The sequence below is a fragment of the Aquarana catesbeiana genome, linkage group LG07 (genome assembly GCF_042186555.1).
Source record: "Aquarana catesbeiana isolate 2022-GZ linkage group LG07, ASM4218655v1, whole genome shotgun sequence".
NCBI classification, from domain to species: Eukaryota; Metazoa; Chordata; class Amphibia; order Anura; family Ranidae; genus Aquarana; species Aquarana catesbeiana.
Genome location: NC_133330.1, coordinates 31,129,624 through 31,147,910, shown reverse-complemented (window position 1 = coordinate 31,147,910; position 18,287 = coordinate 31,129,624). Strand labels below are relative to the sequence as shown.

Sequence of the window (18,287 nt, the reverse complement as noted above, 5' to 3'; positions counted from 1 at the left end):
CCAGTGGCGGCTGGTGCTGTATATTTTGGGGCGGGGCAGAAAACAAGACATCCTGCCAACACCCCCCCCCCCCCAGCATTCGGCCCCGCACTTACAACACTACCCCCCCTTTCCCTATCTAGATCGAAGACAGCTTCAGCACCTTCCTGCGTCTCAGGCTTCACTGCTTCTTCCCTCTGCGCGGCGGCCAATATGATCGCTTCTCCTCACAGCCAATCAGGTCTCACCCACTTCCTGATTGGCCAGGAGGAGAATCAGGCAGACAATAGCAAATATTATTTCGCTATTGTCACACAAATGGGTGGGCTCAGTGCTCTGCGCCCCAAGCCCACCTGTTTTTTGAAGCCTATTAGAACCTTTGGCTCTAATCACGTGCTTCTGAAAAAAAAAAAAAAATCCCCATTGGAATTCATGCGTCCGGCGCCCCTAATGGATGGGCAGCCACTGAGCTCCACCTACTGATCTCACACTGTGGTACGAAGCAAAGTTGGGATCACCATGACCATGGTATATACCAGGTTGTTTACATGGCTCTCTTTGCTTCTCATATACACAAGTCATAGTGGGTTTACATACACTTTTAGAGACAGTTATATACTGCATAACCCAGTTATATATCCAATAAAAATATTTTATGTTGACAGAAAACTAGCATATGTGCTTAAAAGTGTATGTAAAGGCAAAAGTGCAGGACCTTCTGAATCCTTTTTGCTCACCCAACAACAACCTGTCTGGTTATGATTTTTCATTGCACACCAAGCATTGCTACAAAGAAGCCATTGTTTCTCCACACTGCACTACACTGATGATTCCCAGAGAAGCCTGCGGTGTATGTGCCCCTAGAGTGGCAAGCCAGAATCTCTCATGGCAGGGGAGCTCTGTATGAGTTAATTTGGCACACCGTGGTCACTACACCCATTGCATGCTTTTTTTTCCCCCCACACCTGCCTCCTAGGCTGGGCCTTTTGGCTGGGACCGGAAGAATTTTTTTACCGGCCGAAGGGCCTGCCATCGTATTGCACTTTGGCACTTGAAGTACTTTCTCCTCCATCTCCCTTTTAAGTTTGTCTATTGTTTTTGTCTCATACACAGTTTGCCACTAACTCACTTTTGACTAGTAGGGTGTAGGTCCCCAGGCCTGCCCTAAAAGTCTTGGGGGGAGGGGGGGGGGGTGGCACATGGCCTTTTGGTCCAGTTCTGCCCTTCAGGGGAGCCCCACCTAATACTTGGGCATGTTCCCCCAGTCTCGGCTGGGTGGACCACGAGTACCCCAGTCCCTGTAAAGAGCATTGCGCCCCAAAGGGATCAGGGCTAGGGTCCTTTCTCTTCGGAGGAGGACCATCCCCTCTGCGCTTGTTTTTGTGTGCGTCACTTTTGTGCGCGTCACTTTTTTAATGCACCTAGTTTTGTGTGTGATCACTGCACCGTGAAGCGTCAAAAAAGATAAAAAATACAAGCTGTATAATACTAGGTATCTGAGCTATAAACCAGCAATTCGAAATTTACAATTGGCTCAGAGGCATAAAAGAATTGATTTGCACGGCTCTGTCACTGTCCTATGACAGGATGAGGAATAAACCTTTTCGTTTTTGACATTTGTGATCGAAGTGAGATATGTAGATACCTTCTGTATTAAGAAGACTCTACTGTGCTTGTCAATAAAGAAATGACTACATGCAGAAATCAGCCACTCTCAAACATCACAGACCTTGACAAAAGACTTACTAGGATGTAGAAAGTGGTGAAGATGGGACTTGATGTGACGCGGATTTTGGCCCTTGCAGACGGCAGTTTCCACAGCAGGAAGGCAAAGAACAAAACATTGGGGATTAGAAGCATCAGATCCCAATACCGCACCCTGTCACAGGAGGAGGAAATAAATGGAACATGATCAGGTATTTCATTATGAAGGAAATGCATCAATAAGCATAATGTGAGAATGCCTCTGAGCCCTCTTCTATTGAACTGTATTGTAAATGTACCACCTCCCTTTGTTATGAAAAGTGCTGTGCAAACTATTGTCCGGGCTAAACCGAATCTTAAAGTGGAGTTCCACCCAAAAATGGAACTTCCACTTTTTGGAATCCTTCCCCCCTCCGGTGTCACATTTGGCACCTTTCAGGGGGGAGGAGGGAGCAGATATCTGTCTAATACAGGTATTTGCTCCCACTTCCTGGCATAGATCACCGCGGTGATCTACGCCACTTCCAGCGCCTACGCTGTCCTCCCCCGCTCTCTTCTGGGAGACACACAGGTCCCAGAAGACAGCAGGGACCAGTGAGGACGTGCAGCGCGACTCGCGCATGCGCAGTAGGGAACCAGGAAGTGAAGCCGGAATTTTGCGCATCGGAATGAGTACAAACGATCAGAATTTCCGATCTGAACTTTTTCCGACCGAAAAATTGAGAACCTGCTCACAATCTCTTGCTGGCTGGAATTAGGCCAGCAAAATTCCGAGCATACACACGGTCGCATTTTCCAACCAAAAGCCCTCACCGGTCTTTTGCTGGCTGAATTTCCAATTGTGTGTACGGGCATTATTGTCCAATTTGTCCACCGCAATGTTGCAGACCTGCTAAAAGTCGCTGATAGCTGCCATTACTAGTAAAAAAAAAGAAAATATTATTATTATTATTAAGTCCCTAAATCTATCCCATAGTTTGTACACGCTTTTGGGCAAACCAATCAATATACGCTAAATTGGGATTTTTTTTTTTTACCAAAAATATGCAGCAGAATGCATGTTGGCCTAAACCAGGGGTGCCTAACCAGTGGCCCGCGGAGCCCTCGGATGTGGCCCGCGACCTTCTTCTGTGGGATGGCAGATTGGCAAGCCCAGATCATGGGTTGTAGACCTGCCATCGCAGAGCATCTGTGTTAATGAAGTCGGCAAAGCAAGCAGCTGTGGAGCAGAGCTGTATAAGCTGATGCTTCCTGTATAGCGCCATCTCTTGCCACAGGCGGAGTGATACCAAATGCACTCTGCCGGGGACAGCCACAGCAGGCGATACCTGAATGGAAGACTTATTAAAGGTCAGTTTATTACTAAAAATGCAGTGAATATATGGGCATATCTGCACAGTGGTTACTGGGCACTTCAGGTTACCTGCACTGAGGCATAGACTTCTGTTCTTACCTGCGGGTTTGGTGTGCTTTCAGAAAGTGCACCACACCTGCAGGATATAATAGAAGTCTATGGCAAAGTGTAGCTAACCCTCAGGAAAGACACAGGTGCACTGCTCTGCACAAGTGTGAAAGGACCCTTTCACATAATTGGTCCGACTCAATCGGACCCTCCATTTACCTCTATGAAACGGCAGATGTAAACAGATTTGTGTCCTTTTACACCCACCTACCTCCAATCTGATTTTATGGGATGTGTATGAAAGCAGAAAAGTAAAATTTTTTTTATTTTTTTTCAAAATTGTTGCTCTTTTTTTTGTTAATCACGCAAAATATATAAAACCGCAGGAGGTGATCAAATACCACCAAAAGAAATCTCCATTTGTGGGGGGAAAAAAAAAAAGGGACAATTTTGTTTGGGTACAGCGTCGCACGACCGCACAAATGTCAGTTAAAGTAACGCAGTGCCGTATCACAAAAAAAAAGCCTGGTCATGGGGGGGGGGGGGTTAATCTTTTGGTGCTGAAGTGGTTAAACATACTACACTATTAGCCTTTGCCCTGGTGTCACATACCTGGAAGTTCTGATATCTTCATATAGGATCATCAGGCACACATGTGGATTGGTCACATTGGAGGGGCTCCAAGAGTCGGATGTTGGATGTATGGGAGTGGTGAAGAATAAAGTAGAGGCGGGGGAGGTCACGTTGAAAAAAGAGGAGTCGTTTTCGATAACGGCGGACATCCTGATATTGATAGGAGCAGAACACACTGTCCAGGCATAAAACAGAGAGATCCTCTGGTCTTCACTTCCTGTGGAGATACAAGATTCAATGCACAAGAGATAAGCTGACCAATCACAAGACAGTTAACCCTTCACCGCAACCACTGTGGACCTCCTCAGGTGCTAGCAACTGTCTTCAAAGCCACAATGCCTTAAAGTGAAACTCTGCCTTCCACAATACATTTCAAGAACTTCAGAAGCTACACTACTTGTATTTGTTCTCTAGACGCTGAGATTCCATAGTATATCTAAAATCAAAACTTTCCAAAGTTTTGCCCCGATGGTGGTAGAGAGGCTGAAGCTGTCTTTGTAAGATCATGTGATCAATTCCTGCATTATAACTGCAACTCTGGCATCTTTTTATCTGTGCAACTCAAGCTCTGTGTAGACTTCTGGGAAGTCGTTCAATTACAGGATGGAGATATGGAGTGGTTTTTTTTGGGGGGGGGGTTGTCTACCATGTATTTTTGCAAATATATATATATATATATATATTTTTTTTTTTTTCCCCACACACACATATATACACATGCATACACAGCGGGTGAAAGAAGTATAAAGGTACTATTGACATTAAAATGTTCACCACATGTCGGTAACAACCTATGCAACTATACATACAAAGAAACCAAAAGCAAATTAAGTTCAGAAATGAAGTTATGTGTAATAAAATGGAATGACCCCATGTTGTAAAGTGCTGCGCAAACTGTTGGTGCTATATAAATCCTGAATAATAATAATAATAATAATAATAATAATAATAATAATGACACAGGGAAAAAGTATTGAACACATGAAAAAAGGGAGGTGCAAAAAAGGAAGGAAAGCCAAGACACCAGCTGAAATCTATCTGTAATTAGAAAGTAATCCTGCCCCTTGTCAGTGCAAGTTAATATCAGCTGGTTCAGTCTCAACTGATGGCCTATAAAAAGGTGTCTCATTACCAAAGTGTCACACAAGAAGCATCTCATGATGGGTAAAAGCAAAGAGCTCTCTCAAGACCTGCACAACCTTATTGTAGCAAACATACTGATGGCATTGGTTACAGAAGGATTTCTAAACTTCTGAATGTTCCAGTGAGCACTGTTGGGGCCATAATCCAGAAGTGGAAAGAACATTATTTCACCATAAACTGGCCATGACCAGGTGCTCCTCGCAAGATTTCTGACAGAGGAGTGAACATAATTATCAGAAGAGTTATCCAAGAGCCAAGGACCACTTGTGGAGAGCTTCAGAAAGACCTGGAATAAGCAGGTACAATTGTTTCAAAGAAAACAATTAATGCACTCACCCACCATTGTCTGTATGCACACTCACCATGCAAGAATCCATTGCTGAAGAGAAATCATGTTGAAGCTCAATTTAAAGTTTGCTGCACAACATTTAGACAAGCCTGAGAAATACGGGGAGAATATAATCTGGTCAGATGAGACCAAAATTGAACTCTTTGGATGCCATAATACACACCATGTTTGGAGGTCACATGGAACACCACCACAAAAACACCCCCCATACCAACAGTGAAGTTTGGAGGTGGGAACATCAAGGTGTGGGGCTGTTTTTCATACGGTACTGGCAAACTTCATATCCTTGAAGGGAGGATGAATGGAAAAATATAAATATATTAAGACATTCTTGATAAAAATCTGCTGCCATCTACCAGGAGAATGAAGATGAAAACGAGGGGTGGACATTTCAGTAAGACATGATCCCAACACAAAGCCAAGGAAACTCTCAATTGGTTTCAAAGAAAGAAAATAAAGCTGCTAGAATGGCCCAGCCAATCACCTGACTTGAATCCAATAGAAAATATATGGAAAGAACTAAAGATTGGAGTTCATAGAAGAGGCCCTCGGAACCTTCAAGATTTGAAGACTGTTTGTGTGGAAGAATGGGCCAAAATCACACCTGAGCAATGAATGTGGCTAGTTTCTCCATACGGGAGGCGTCCTGAAGTTGTCATTACCAACAAAAGATTTTGTATCAAGTATTAAATACATTTTAGTTAGCGTGTTCAATACTTTTTCCCTGTGTCATTCCATTTTATAACACAACTTCATTTCTGAACTTATTTGTATTGGTGTCTTTGTATGTATGGATTACATAGGTTGTTACCAACATGTGGTGCAAATTTCATGTCAATAGCTACTGTACTTTAGAAATATATATCATACATCTCTCTATTTATACACACACGTAACAATTATAATAATTATAAATAGCTGGCTGACTACAGTGTGCTGTGAAAGGGGCAGTGCTGATGTTTGCTTCTTTATTATTTCCTGACCTTTCATTCATCACTGCAACAGGTTGCAGTGTAGTGTACTACATCCAAACAATGCGCTGAAAAAACCCCCCCCCCCAAAAAACACTGCATGCCCGAACGTAACACATAAGAGTTTATAAGATACAGGAAACGGGACTTTTAAGGTGCCAATAGAAAAAAAAAAAACAATAGGTTTGTAATTACAAACTGTATCAATTTAACAATATAAATTTAAAAAATTTGCATTCAGTATTTAGTTACAAAATTCATACACTGTTACAGCCACTTTTACTCAACATGTTTCACTCTGCAAGAGCTTCTTCAGGAGATTTATAGTGCTGCATAAAGTTTAATACTGTGAACAGAATATATAATATTACCAATCATGGATAATATTAAAATATTATGACAAATTCAGTTTCAATAATAAAAATAAGATACGGTAATAAATTTTACATTTAAAAAAAAAAAAAAAATCATTGTCAGGCCGAGAGAAAGAAAAGATAGATAGATAGATAGATAGATAGATAGATAGATAGATAGATAGATAGATAGATAGATAGATAGATAGATAGATAGATAGATAGATAGAATTACACCTGATAGTCTAAAAATAGTTCTCGAGATGACTCTCGAAATAACTAGACCAAGGCTCTCTATTGCAACCATAGGGAGAGAAGACTTCCTATAAACACATAGGACTCAAGGCGATGCATTCAAACGGTGTTGGGCAAGAGTGCCCAGTGCAGCCCAAAACATATAACACGAGCAGTCAGATTTTGCAAAGTTTGAAATAAAACACTAATACCTTATGCTTATGTATCCAGCAATACTCACTCTGTGTAAACATACAAAATGACACAAGGAAGGAGCAATATTCCAAGGTTTTGACTGATTGCTCAATTGTTAAGTGTTTGACATTCGTTTTGCCACTCAAAAGGACGGCTAAACATACAAGCGGCTGAACACAGAGTTTCTTGTAACTTTCATGGAGATAAAATTCATATCAGAGAGATTTAAAGCCGTACTCTAGGGCTAGGCAGATATAAAATACACAAATTAAAGCAGCTCTCCTTTCATTATTATCGGTATATATATATATATATATATATATATATATATATACATACACACACACACACATTTTTTTTTTTTTAGCAAGCATTTTAAGCTCAAGTTTACACAGAGAAGGTAGTAGGAAACATTTTTAGTGTTCCTTAAAGAAGAAGTAAAAGGCAGGAAAAACAAAAAAACACCCTGTAAGGCAAAGGCATAATGAGCTAGTATGCATAGCATACTAGCTCATTATGAATAACTTACCTGAGATAGAAGCCCCCGAATTGACCCTCGTTCACGTCCTTCGTCACCGCCATCTACCCCGGAGTGACTTATCGATGTGAATGGCCAGAGCCGCGATGACGTCACTCCCGCGCATGCCCGAGGGAGCCGCCACTAACGCCATGATCACCGTTAGCAGCGGCATGCTCAGTGCGCCTGCGCACCGCTGTCTACGGCGCATGCACCGTAGACATCGGTGCCAGTCTTTTGCAAATATCTCCTAAACCGTGTAGGTTTAGGAGTGATTTGTTGCACCTACAGGTAAGCCTTAATCTAGGCTTACCTGTAGGTTAAAGTGGTCCCAGAGGGTTTACAACCACCTTAAAATTACATAAAGTAAAGAACTTTACCTGAAGTTCTCCAAATGCCCCCCCCCTTTTTTTTTTTTTTTTTTTTGTCAAGCCAGCCAAATGTTGCAGAACAGATCAAAATCAACACAGCATGACACCATCACGCTGTAAATTTTACATGTGGCTTGCTGTCAATGTAGAGTACAGGCATTGGCTTTACAGAGGGCTTTAAAGTGTACACTAGATTACCAAAAGTATTGGGACACCTGCCTTCTCACACACATGAACTTTAATGACATCCCAGTCTTAGTCCGTAGGGTTCAATATTGAGTTGGCCCACCCTTTGCGGCTATAACAGCTTCAACTCTTCTGGGAAGGCTGTTCACAAGGTTTAGGAGTGTGTCTATGGGAATGTTTGACCATTCTTCCAAAAGCGCATTTGTGAGGTCAGGCACTGATGTTGGACGAGAAGGTCTGGCTCACAGTCTCCGCTCTAATTCATGCCAAAGGTGTTCTATTGGGTGGAGATAAGGATTCTGTGCAGGCCAGTCAAGTTCCTCCACCCCAAACTCGCTCATCCATGTCTTTGTGGACCTTGTTTTGTGCACTGGTGTGCAGTCATGTTGGAACAGGAAGGGGCCATCCCCAAATTGTTCCCACAAAGTTGGGAGCATGAAATTGTCCAAAATGTCTTGGTATGCTGACGCCTTAAGAGTTCCCTTCACTGGAATTGAGGGGCCAAGCCCAACCCCTGAAAAACAACCCAACATCATAATCCCCCCTAAACAAAAAGAAGCTTTGACCCAGTGTATTTATAATATTTTTTTCTACATACACACAAATGTTCTGCCTAGCATTTCTATCTATAAACTGAAAGTGTTGTTTTACATGGTAAGGGTTCACAAATACATTACTAACAAGGCACAAATGCCTGTTCTCTAAGTTTGTGTGAACAAGCCCATAGTTCCTGAATATTACCTGGTATTAGCCTCTTGAAACCCTTATACAGTAAAATCCATACCGAGAGAGGGAGAAGCAGTACATGATGAGTTCAAGTGCCAACAAGAAACATGCTGAAAGGAGGAGAGAGCAGAGTGAGAGAGATGAGCTCATTAATCTCTTGCCTCTCCTTTCATGGTCAAAATCACAGGCTGGAGGAGGGACAAGACCTGTGTTTCTTAAAAAGGAGAAGTAGGGCCAAATCTCTTTTGGCCCTCCCTCTCCTGGGTATCACATGTACTTCGTTCTGCACGTGTGTGACGTGTATTCAGCTGACGGAGGGCTAAAGCCACGTCACTCCCCAGTCCAGGCTCCGGAGAGATTCTGACTTTCATGTCAGGACCCCCCCTCAGATCCCTGGACCGGCAGCTGGCTCAGCCTCTCAGAAAACTGCTGAGAGGCGGAGCCAGCCACTCCCACCCCCTACACAGCCCAGCACGCCAGTGAGCGCTGGAGGGGCAGAGCAGATGGGCAGTTAGGGGGTTACTGACAGTCACTGGCTTTCTGCTCACTGAAGACAGATACCTGAGCGATCAGAGGTCTTTGATCGGTCAATTCTCGGTGTACAGGTGGCGGGGGACAGATGCAGTATCAGGCTAATGCTGCATCCACCTAGGGGAGTATGAATGTCTGTTTTTGTTTTTCCTAAACCTCTTTTAGTTTCAGTAGAAAAAAAAAAAAAAATCAGGTCCCTATGCTATGCCAAAAAGAACTGTGCTGTGCGGCATAGCTGTGTGAATATCAAGACTGGATGGACAGAAATACAAATCATTGGCAGGTAAACAGCTTCTCAAATATATTTCATCTGTGTATTTAGCCGTTTGCCTGTAGTTTACCTTCAAAAATGAAGCTGTGTAGTTGGCAGAGGGGAATGCATCTTCTCCAGTACTCAGCTGACTTCCTGTCCGATCACACCGATTAAAGCTGCCAACTGTCATCCTTGTGCCACTGTCTGCCAAAACTAACAGCAACAGGCCGCAGAGAACAGCGAGGCAAAAGTCAGGGAGAGGTTTGAGGATTATTATGTAAAAGGTTGAAAACAGCAGCAGATTTTTTTTATACATCGTTGTGCTCTTGGTTAAGTAATCATCTTAAGAGTCGCTAAGCACAAATTCCTAAGGTGGCCTACATAAGACAATATACGAGGGTATAAAAGGAAAAAAAGTTTCCGCACTTTTAACTCTATTAACCACCTGACCTCCGGAAAATTTACCCCCCCCACCCATGACTGGAAAATTTTTTGTGATATGGCACTGCGTTAATATAGAACTTTCCTTTGGTGGTATTTGATAAACTCTCCGTTTTTTATGCTATAAACAAAATAAGACCAACAATTATGAAAAAAAAACAAAAAAAAAAAAAAAACAATATTTTTTACTTTCTGCTATAATACACATCCAATAAAAAGATAAAAAAAAAAAAAAAAAAAAAAAAAAATGGCTTCATTAATTCAGACCCCTTTCACCCTGAGGCAGTTTTCACGCGTTTTAGCGCCTGTAAACCGCCTCCTATTCATTACGAGTGCTTTCACACTGGGGCGGTGCACTTGGGGGACGTTAGAAAAAGTCCTACAAACAGCATCTTTGGGAGCGCTGTAACACCCCTGCCTATTGGAATGAATGGGCAGTGCTTTCAAATCGCCTTAAAAGCGCTAACAGGAGTTTTTAACCTCTTTTTTGGGTTAAAAGGGCCCGAAAAGAGGAGCTTAACAGCAGTAAAACACCGCTAAATGGAGCGGCGCTTTAGTGCTAACACGGCCGTGGCCCCAGTGTGAAAAGGGTCATAGGTAAATAAGTATTCTGTTACATATTTTTAGTAAAAAAAAAAAAAAAAAAAATCACAATAAGCGTATATTGATTGGTTTGCGCAAAAGTTATATGGTCTACAAATGATGGGATATTTTGATTCGTTTTCATTATATTTTTTTTACTAGTAATGGCAACGATCAACGATTTATAGCGGGACTGCGATATTGCGGCGGACATTGGGACCAGTGACACTAATACAGTGATCAGTGCTAAAAAAAAAATATGCACTGTCACTGTTCTAATGACACTGGCTAAAAAGGGGTTAACATCGGGGGTGATCAAAAGGGTTAACTGTGTGCCTAACCTGTGTTTTACTAAACTGTGGGAGGTGCTTTTACTAGCGGAAGAAATGGATGTTTGTCCCTGCTTTGCAGAGACACAGGAGCCATGCCTTCCTTCCTGTCAGAACAGCAATCTGCTTTGTTTACATAGGCAGCTTGCAGTTCTGTCTCTCTGGCTGATGAATGGCGGGTGCCGGTGGACATCGAGCCTGCGGTACCTGCCCATTGGCTTCTGCTGTGTGTCACCACAGTGGGAGTGAGCCGCCGCAGGCACGCATTCGTGCCCCCTACCCGGAAGTGCAGGATCACATACATAATATATATATAGCGCTGGTAGATTTGCAATCTACCGCAGGTTAGGTAAATTGTGTGTTAGGAAGGTTAAAAATTTGCCTCTGTTCCAGCTTGGCTGACGTTGTGTGTGCTTCCGTGCTGACCGGTGGGTGATGCTGTTACCACTGGTCGGTGTTGGAAAGGCAAGGTGTCGAAGTGTATAGATGCTCCCCTGTCTCGGAGGCAAGCTCGGTGGAGGTGGTCCTCCGAGTTGCATTCTGGAAGGGGGGGATTTATGGGACAGACGCCATATTTTGGGATTGGTTTTACAGCCACCTGCTGGCCCTCCTGGCCGACAGATACCCTGTTTCCCCAAAAATAAGACCTAGCGTGACTGTCGGTGATGGCTGCAATATAAGCCCTACCCCCCCAAATAAGCCCTACCATGTTTCCCCAAAAATAAGCCCTACCCTGAAAATAAGACCTACAAGAACTTTAACTACAGCTTATTTGGGGGGGTAGGGCTTATATTGCAGCCATCACCGACAATCACGCTAGGTCTTATTTTGGGGGAAACAAGGTATGCGTTAAGGAGCTACCTCGTGGTCCTCTGATCAGGAGGCCCATGATACAGTGGCGCAGGGGTGGGTCCAGAGGCTTGTCTGGGGCCTACCACCGTGGCCGAGGAATAGTCCTGAGCTGTCGGTCCTGTGTGACGAAGCTGGACAGCCGAGGAGATCCCAGGGGAGGACCCGTCTTGGAGAGATCACGCGGCGTGCTGGTCTATAGAGGGGCCTGGTGACTCGGTTGGAGGACGTATCCAAAAGAAGTAACCATACAGCATAGTGTTGCCGGTTCGGCTTAAAGGTTCAGGCACTGTGACTGACTTTCATTCCAGAAAAATCTGATACATCCTGTGGCAGAGGATCGTACGGATTTACCCCCAAACATGTCTGTGGCAGAGACTTTAGATTCGTGCTGTGTACTGGCTGCTAGACTGGTGAGAGAGGCCTATTCAGACGAGCAAGGAGTGAGTCCCACAAGGGGAACGCATTCCACCTAATTATCTGAATTCTACCAGGACATTTGTCACTAAGATTCTATAAGAAGATATTTGAGTTTCTCATGAAAGTTTCCTTTTCCTCCTCTTTCCTGCTACTTCCTAAAGTTTGTTTGTTCAATAAAGCATTGAAAACGTACTCCAGAAGTAAACTCAACGGAACCCCTAGACCCGGTACAACCAAGTGAAGGTAACAGACCCGCTTAAACCAGCAGCTCCACAGTGAGTTATTGCTATAATATATATATATATATATATATATATATATATATATATATATATATATATATATATATATATATATATATATATATATACACACACACATATACATACATATACATACACACACACACACATACATATATACATACACACACACACCCTGCTGCACAGCTGTCGCCCTCTAGCAGTAAAACGGCTATAGGGTGGTCAATAAATGGTTAAATATCAAAAAGTGCGGAAATTTTTTTGAAGACCCTTCGTATATTTCGATCTTTTTATTTCGAGTCTTATTTCACATTCACACTAGGACGACTTGTCAGGCGACTTAGCCGCCTGACAAGTAGCGTCCCGTTCTGTACAATGGAACCGTTCTAATCGGAGCGACGCAAGTCGCTCCGACTTAGAAAAAGGTTCCTGTACTACTTTGGGGGCGACTTGCATAGACTTCTATATAGAAGTCGTTTTGCAAGTCGCCGCTGCAGTCGTGTTCAAGTCGTCTGAGGCAGTCGCGCTGCAAGTCGTGCTGCCTCAGTGTGAACCGACTCTTATAGGGACACGGTCGGACTTTGTTCGGACATTCCGACAACAAAATCCTAGGATTTTTTCTGACGGATGTTGGCTCAAACTTGTCTTGCATTCACACGGTCACACAAAGTTGTCGGAAAATCCGATCGTTCTGAACGCGGTGACGTAAAACACGTACGTCGGGACTATAAACGGGGCAGTGGCCAATAGCTTTCATCTCTTTATTTATTCTGAGCATGCGTGGCACTTTGTGCGTCGGATTTGTGTACACACGATCGGAATTTCCGACAACGGATTTTGTTGTCGGAAAATTTTATCTCCTGCTCTCCAACTTTGTGTGTCGGAAAATCCGATGCAAAATGTCCGATGGAGCCTACACACGGTCGGAATTTCGACAACACGCTCCGATCGGACATTTTCCATCTGAAAATCCGACCGTGTGTATGGGGCATTAGAGTAACAAAAAAGAGAGGTACAAAGCTCATAGCTCTCCCAACAGGAAAAAAAAAAAATCTACATCCTCATGATTTGAATAAACAAAGATTGTATTAGTCGCAGTCATCCCAAGATCAGATAGGAACAGGTGCAGAGGGGTGGAATTCTGCCAGAACCCCAGAGGGAAATACCAACAGATAGAAAAGAAAGCAGGCGCCCCTTGGTGATAACAGTAGGCTTGATGTCACCCTCACATGCATAATGAATGGGAACCAACCCAGAGAGCAATACACCTAAACAGTTACAAGTATTACTGAGGTCCTGGAACGATCAAACGACTCGTTACCACATAAAACAATAATTCATCATAGGACAGGAAAGTCAGGGCTAATCTCACTGACTGCAGAAAGCAATTAAAATCAGAGTTCTTGTTGGACTTCCACTTTACAAATCCAAATACACATCACCTGACACTGTGCCTTCTACTTAGAAATATTTTCACACAAAATTCTCAGTGTTCACCCAGGATTCACACATATTACTAATTGGATTCAACTGGAAAACTGTGTGAATCTTATGTGAAAACAATTATAAATATTTTCCCAATGTAAAATGATTTTATTTTTCTCCTGACCAAAACCTATTTCTAAATACAGAACTTCCCCACGCTGATGATGTGATTCCCCCTCCTTTATTATTGTATTTTTAGTCCTGGGATCCGGGGGTGTGAAAGCAGAAGTCATCAGAGAAGAAGTGAAAGAGAAACGGCTTTGTGTTGTTGTGAAAATCCCCAATCCATCCACAACAGGTAATTCAAGTAAACAAGAAATGAGACAAACAACTGACCATCGTCTGACAACACATCCAGCACCGATATACAACATCCATCACACCATAACCTGATGAGTGCCGGAGAACAAGGTGGATGAGGACACCAGGAGGAGAATGAAATAGAAATCATCTCACCGAGAACCCCGAGACACAAGATTCTCCTCCTACACTCCCAGTCTAGTCTCTTCTATCCCCCCCATAGACACTATACCAGTGATGGTGAACCTTGGCACCCCAGAACTACATTTCCCATGATCCTCATGCACTCTGCAGTGTATTGGAGCATCATGGAAAATGTAGTTCCAAAACATCTGGGGTGCCAAGGTTCACCATCACTGTACTATACTATATATAGGTGGAGCCATCAGACTTCTCTAGGCTCTAAAGCCAGCCATACATAGATCAAAAGCCATCTGGTTCAGCAGGGACTGGACAAATTTTGATCCATGTATGGGCACCCTGATTGTACAAATGTCGATCTACCAATCGACTTCTGTACAATCAGCCTGTTGGATATTTCCCAATCAATCAGTGCTGCCAGCACCTATAGCCGCTCCCCCACCCCTCCCCCAGACCTCCTCTACTACCCCCCCTCAGACGATCTCTACTACCCCCCCTCAGACGATCTCTACTACCCCCCCTCAGACGATCTCTACTACCCCCCCTCAGACGATCTCTACTACCCCCCCCCAGACGATCTCTACTACCCCCCCCAGACGATCTCTACTACCCCCCCCAGACGATCTCTACTAACCCCCCAGACGATCTCTACTACCCCCCCCCAGACGATCTCTACTACCCCCCCCCAGACGATCTCTACTACCCCCCCCAGACGATCTCTACTACCCCCCCTCAGACGATCTCTACTACCCCCCCCCAGACGATCTCTACTACCCCCCCAGACGATCTCTACTACCCCCCCCAGACGATCTCTACTACGATCTCTACTACCCCCCCCAGACGATCTCTACTACCCCCCCCAGACGATCTCTACTACCCCCCCCCCCAGACGATCTCTACTACCCCCCCCAGACGATCTCTACTACCCCCCCCCCCAGACGATCTCTACTACCCCCCCCAGACGATCTCTACTACCCCCCCTACCCCCCCCAGACGATCTCTACTACCCCCCCCCAGACGATCTCTACTACCCCCCCTCCTCAGACCTCCTCTACTACCACCCCACACACCTTCTCTGCTACCCCCCCTCAGACATTCTCTACCCCCCCTCACCCCCCCCAGTCCTCCTCTACACCCCCCCCCCCTCAGACCTCCTCTACTACACCCCTCAGACCTTCTCTACCCCCCCTCAACCCCTCTACACCCCCCCTCAGACCTCCTCTACTACCCCCCCTCAGACATTCTCTACACCCCCCTCCTGACCTCCTCTACTACCCCCCTCACCCCCTCTACACCCCCCCTCAGACCTTCTCTACCCCCCCTCAACCCCTCTACACCCCCCCTCAGACCTCCTCTACTACCCCCCCTCAGACATTCTCTACACCCCCCTGACCTCCTCTACTACCCCCCTCAGACAAACATTCTCTACACCCCCCCCTCTGACATTCTCTACACCCCCCGACCTCCTCTACTCCCCCCCCCCCACCCCCTCTACTACCCCCCTCAGACCTTCTGTATACCCCCCCTCAGACATTCTTTACCCCCCCTCACCCCCTCTACACCCCCCCTCAGACCTCTACTACCCCCCTCAGACATTCTCTACTCCCCCCAACCTCCTCTACTACCCCCCCTCAGACCTCTACTACCCCCCTCAGACATTCTCTACTCCCCCCAACCTCCTCTACTACCCCCCCTCAGACCCCCTCTACACCCCCAGATATCTCTGACCCCCTCTACACCCTCCTCGACCTTCTCTCCCCCCCCCCCTACCTCCTCTACACCCCCTCCATCCCCCTGACCTCCTCTACATCCTACCCCGACCTTCCTTAGCTCCTCTACACCCCCCAGACCTCTTCTAGAGCCTCTACACCCCCCCAATGTACGAGACCCCAGAACCCCCCAGCTCTCCCCCTGTGTACACCCCTCACATGTCCCCGTTATTCCTCTCCCTGGTGGACATGTAATCCGCCACATTCCCGAATGTACCCACCTGTTAGTCCGGGGTCTTCCCCCGATACCCGCCCCCCTCCTCGGTGTATCCCTGGGCTCTTCTCTCACCGCTGATCGATGCCTCGGCGCTCCTCCAACAGCCCTGCCGATCTTCGACAGATGGATGAGGCCGCTTCCGGATGACAGAACCCAGAGCAGGACACGTGACCCGCACAGACACCCCGCCCCCTGGCGGTGAGAAGGATACAGAACGATACAATGTAACCGTCCAGTACATTCCATCCGATCCCAGAGATCTGAGCACGTGACAGGGCAGGCAGAGGAGCTCAGATCGCCTCATATATAAATATATCATATATATATTGCCATGCAAACACATACTATTGCAAACATTTTTTTTCCTTTTATCTTTTTTTCTATATTGCAACCCAATTTCCATAAAAGCAGAATGCAATGCTTTGCAAATCTGACAAACTCATATTTTATTTACAATAGAAAACATATCAAATGTTTAGAAAAAAAGTAGAGATTGGAAGGGGGGGGGGACTTTTAAGGTGCCATAAACAAAAAAACGATATCATGTATAATAAAAATATCACATTTTATTTAATACATCAGGTTAAACAGGATATAAACATCTCAAATTTAAAATTGCATGTTTGTAGGTGTAGCGCTGGTAGATTTTTTTAATAGGTAAATCTTGTGGGTTACTTGTTAGGTGAAGTTATATTTGCCTCTGTTCCAGCTTGGCTGAGTTGCATGTGGTTCCACACTGTGCCGGTGGGTGTCGTTGCCATGGGTCGGTGTTGGAAACGCAACGTGTTGAAGCGTATGAGTGCTCCTCTGTCCCGGAGACAACTCGGTGGAGGTGGTCCTCTGAGCTGCATTCTGGGAGAGGGTATTTATGGGACAGACGCCATGTTTAGGGGTTCGTTTTTAGCCACCTGCTGGCCCTCCTGGCCGACAGGTATGCGTTAAGAGTACCACCTCGCGGTCCTCTGTTCCGGAGGCCCACGCCGCTGCGGCTCGTGGGTGGGCCCAGAAGCCTGTCTGGAGCCTACCACAGCATCAGAGGATTGGTCCTGAGCTGTCTATCCTGAGTGAAGAAGCTGAACAACCGAGGAGATCCCAGGGGAGGACCCGTCATGGAAGGATCATGCAGAGTGCTGGTCTGGAGAGGGGCCTGGTGACTCGGTTGGAGGACGTATCCTGAAGTAATCTTACTGCATAGTACTGCCGGGTTGGCTTAAAGGTTCAAGTACTGTGTCTGACATTCATCGCAAACCAATACATCCTGTGGCAGAGGATCGTACGGGTTTTATTCCAAACAAGTCTGTGGCAGAGACTTTTGTTCGTGCTGCGTACTGGCTGCTAGGCAAGTGAGAGAGGTCTATCCAGGCGGGCAAAGATTGGATCCCACAAGGGGAGGGTATTCAACCATTCAACCACAAGTGTTCAATTCTAGAGAATGTTCTAAAGAATACTAAGAAAAGGTATTTGAGCTTCCCTGCAACTTTCCTTCTGCCTCTTACCTGCTATTTCCTTTATTATTTGTTCATTAAAGCATTGGAAAATCTACTCAAGTGTTGGTGTCTACATCGTCCAGAGGTAAACTTAACGAGACCCTAGACCCGGTGCCGGTGAAACAGAGGTATCGAGAAGTGAAGGTAACAGCCCGCTTTAAACCAGCAGCTCCACCAAGAGTTATTGCTACATAGGAATATAACTAATTTACGTAAACATTATTCTTGACATGTTTCGCTAGAATTTAAAGCTTCTTCAGGAGGTTTGTAGTTATCTGTACAGCGTCTTCACTGCAATGTATAAAAGAAAGTATAAGGCAAAAATACAATGGTGACAAACAAGATAAGTGTCATCAATTAAACATTTGTATACACAAGAGAGCGCGGAATCAACTGAAATAACCCTTACCCCAAAAGAACACCGCTCTTGGGTTAACATGCAAACACATCCAGGTCA

At 45.0% G+C, this 18,287-nt stretch overlaps 1 protein-coding gene across 1 annotated transcript in view; it reads right to left on the bottom strand.

Annotated features, from left to right (window-relative positions):
* TPRA1 (transmembrane protein adipocyte associated 1) overlaps positions 1-16,742 on the bottom strand; it is a 38,962-nt gene extending 22,220 nt beyond the window's left edge. The window contains 4 exon segments of the mRNA XM_073591913.1: positions 1,726-1,858; positions 3,698-3,935; positions 16,348-16,372; positions 16,375-16,742. Of these exon segments, the coding sequence (XP_073448014.1) occupies positions 1,726-1,858; positions 3,698-3,935; positions 16,348-16,372; positions 16,375-16,686 (708 nt within the window). The 5' untranslated portion in view covers positions 16,687-16,742.
* Positions 16,743-18,287: the final 1,545 nt, after the last annotated feature.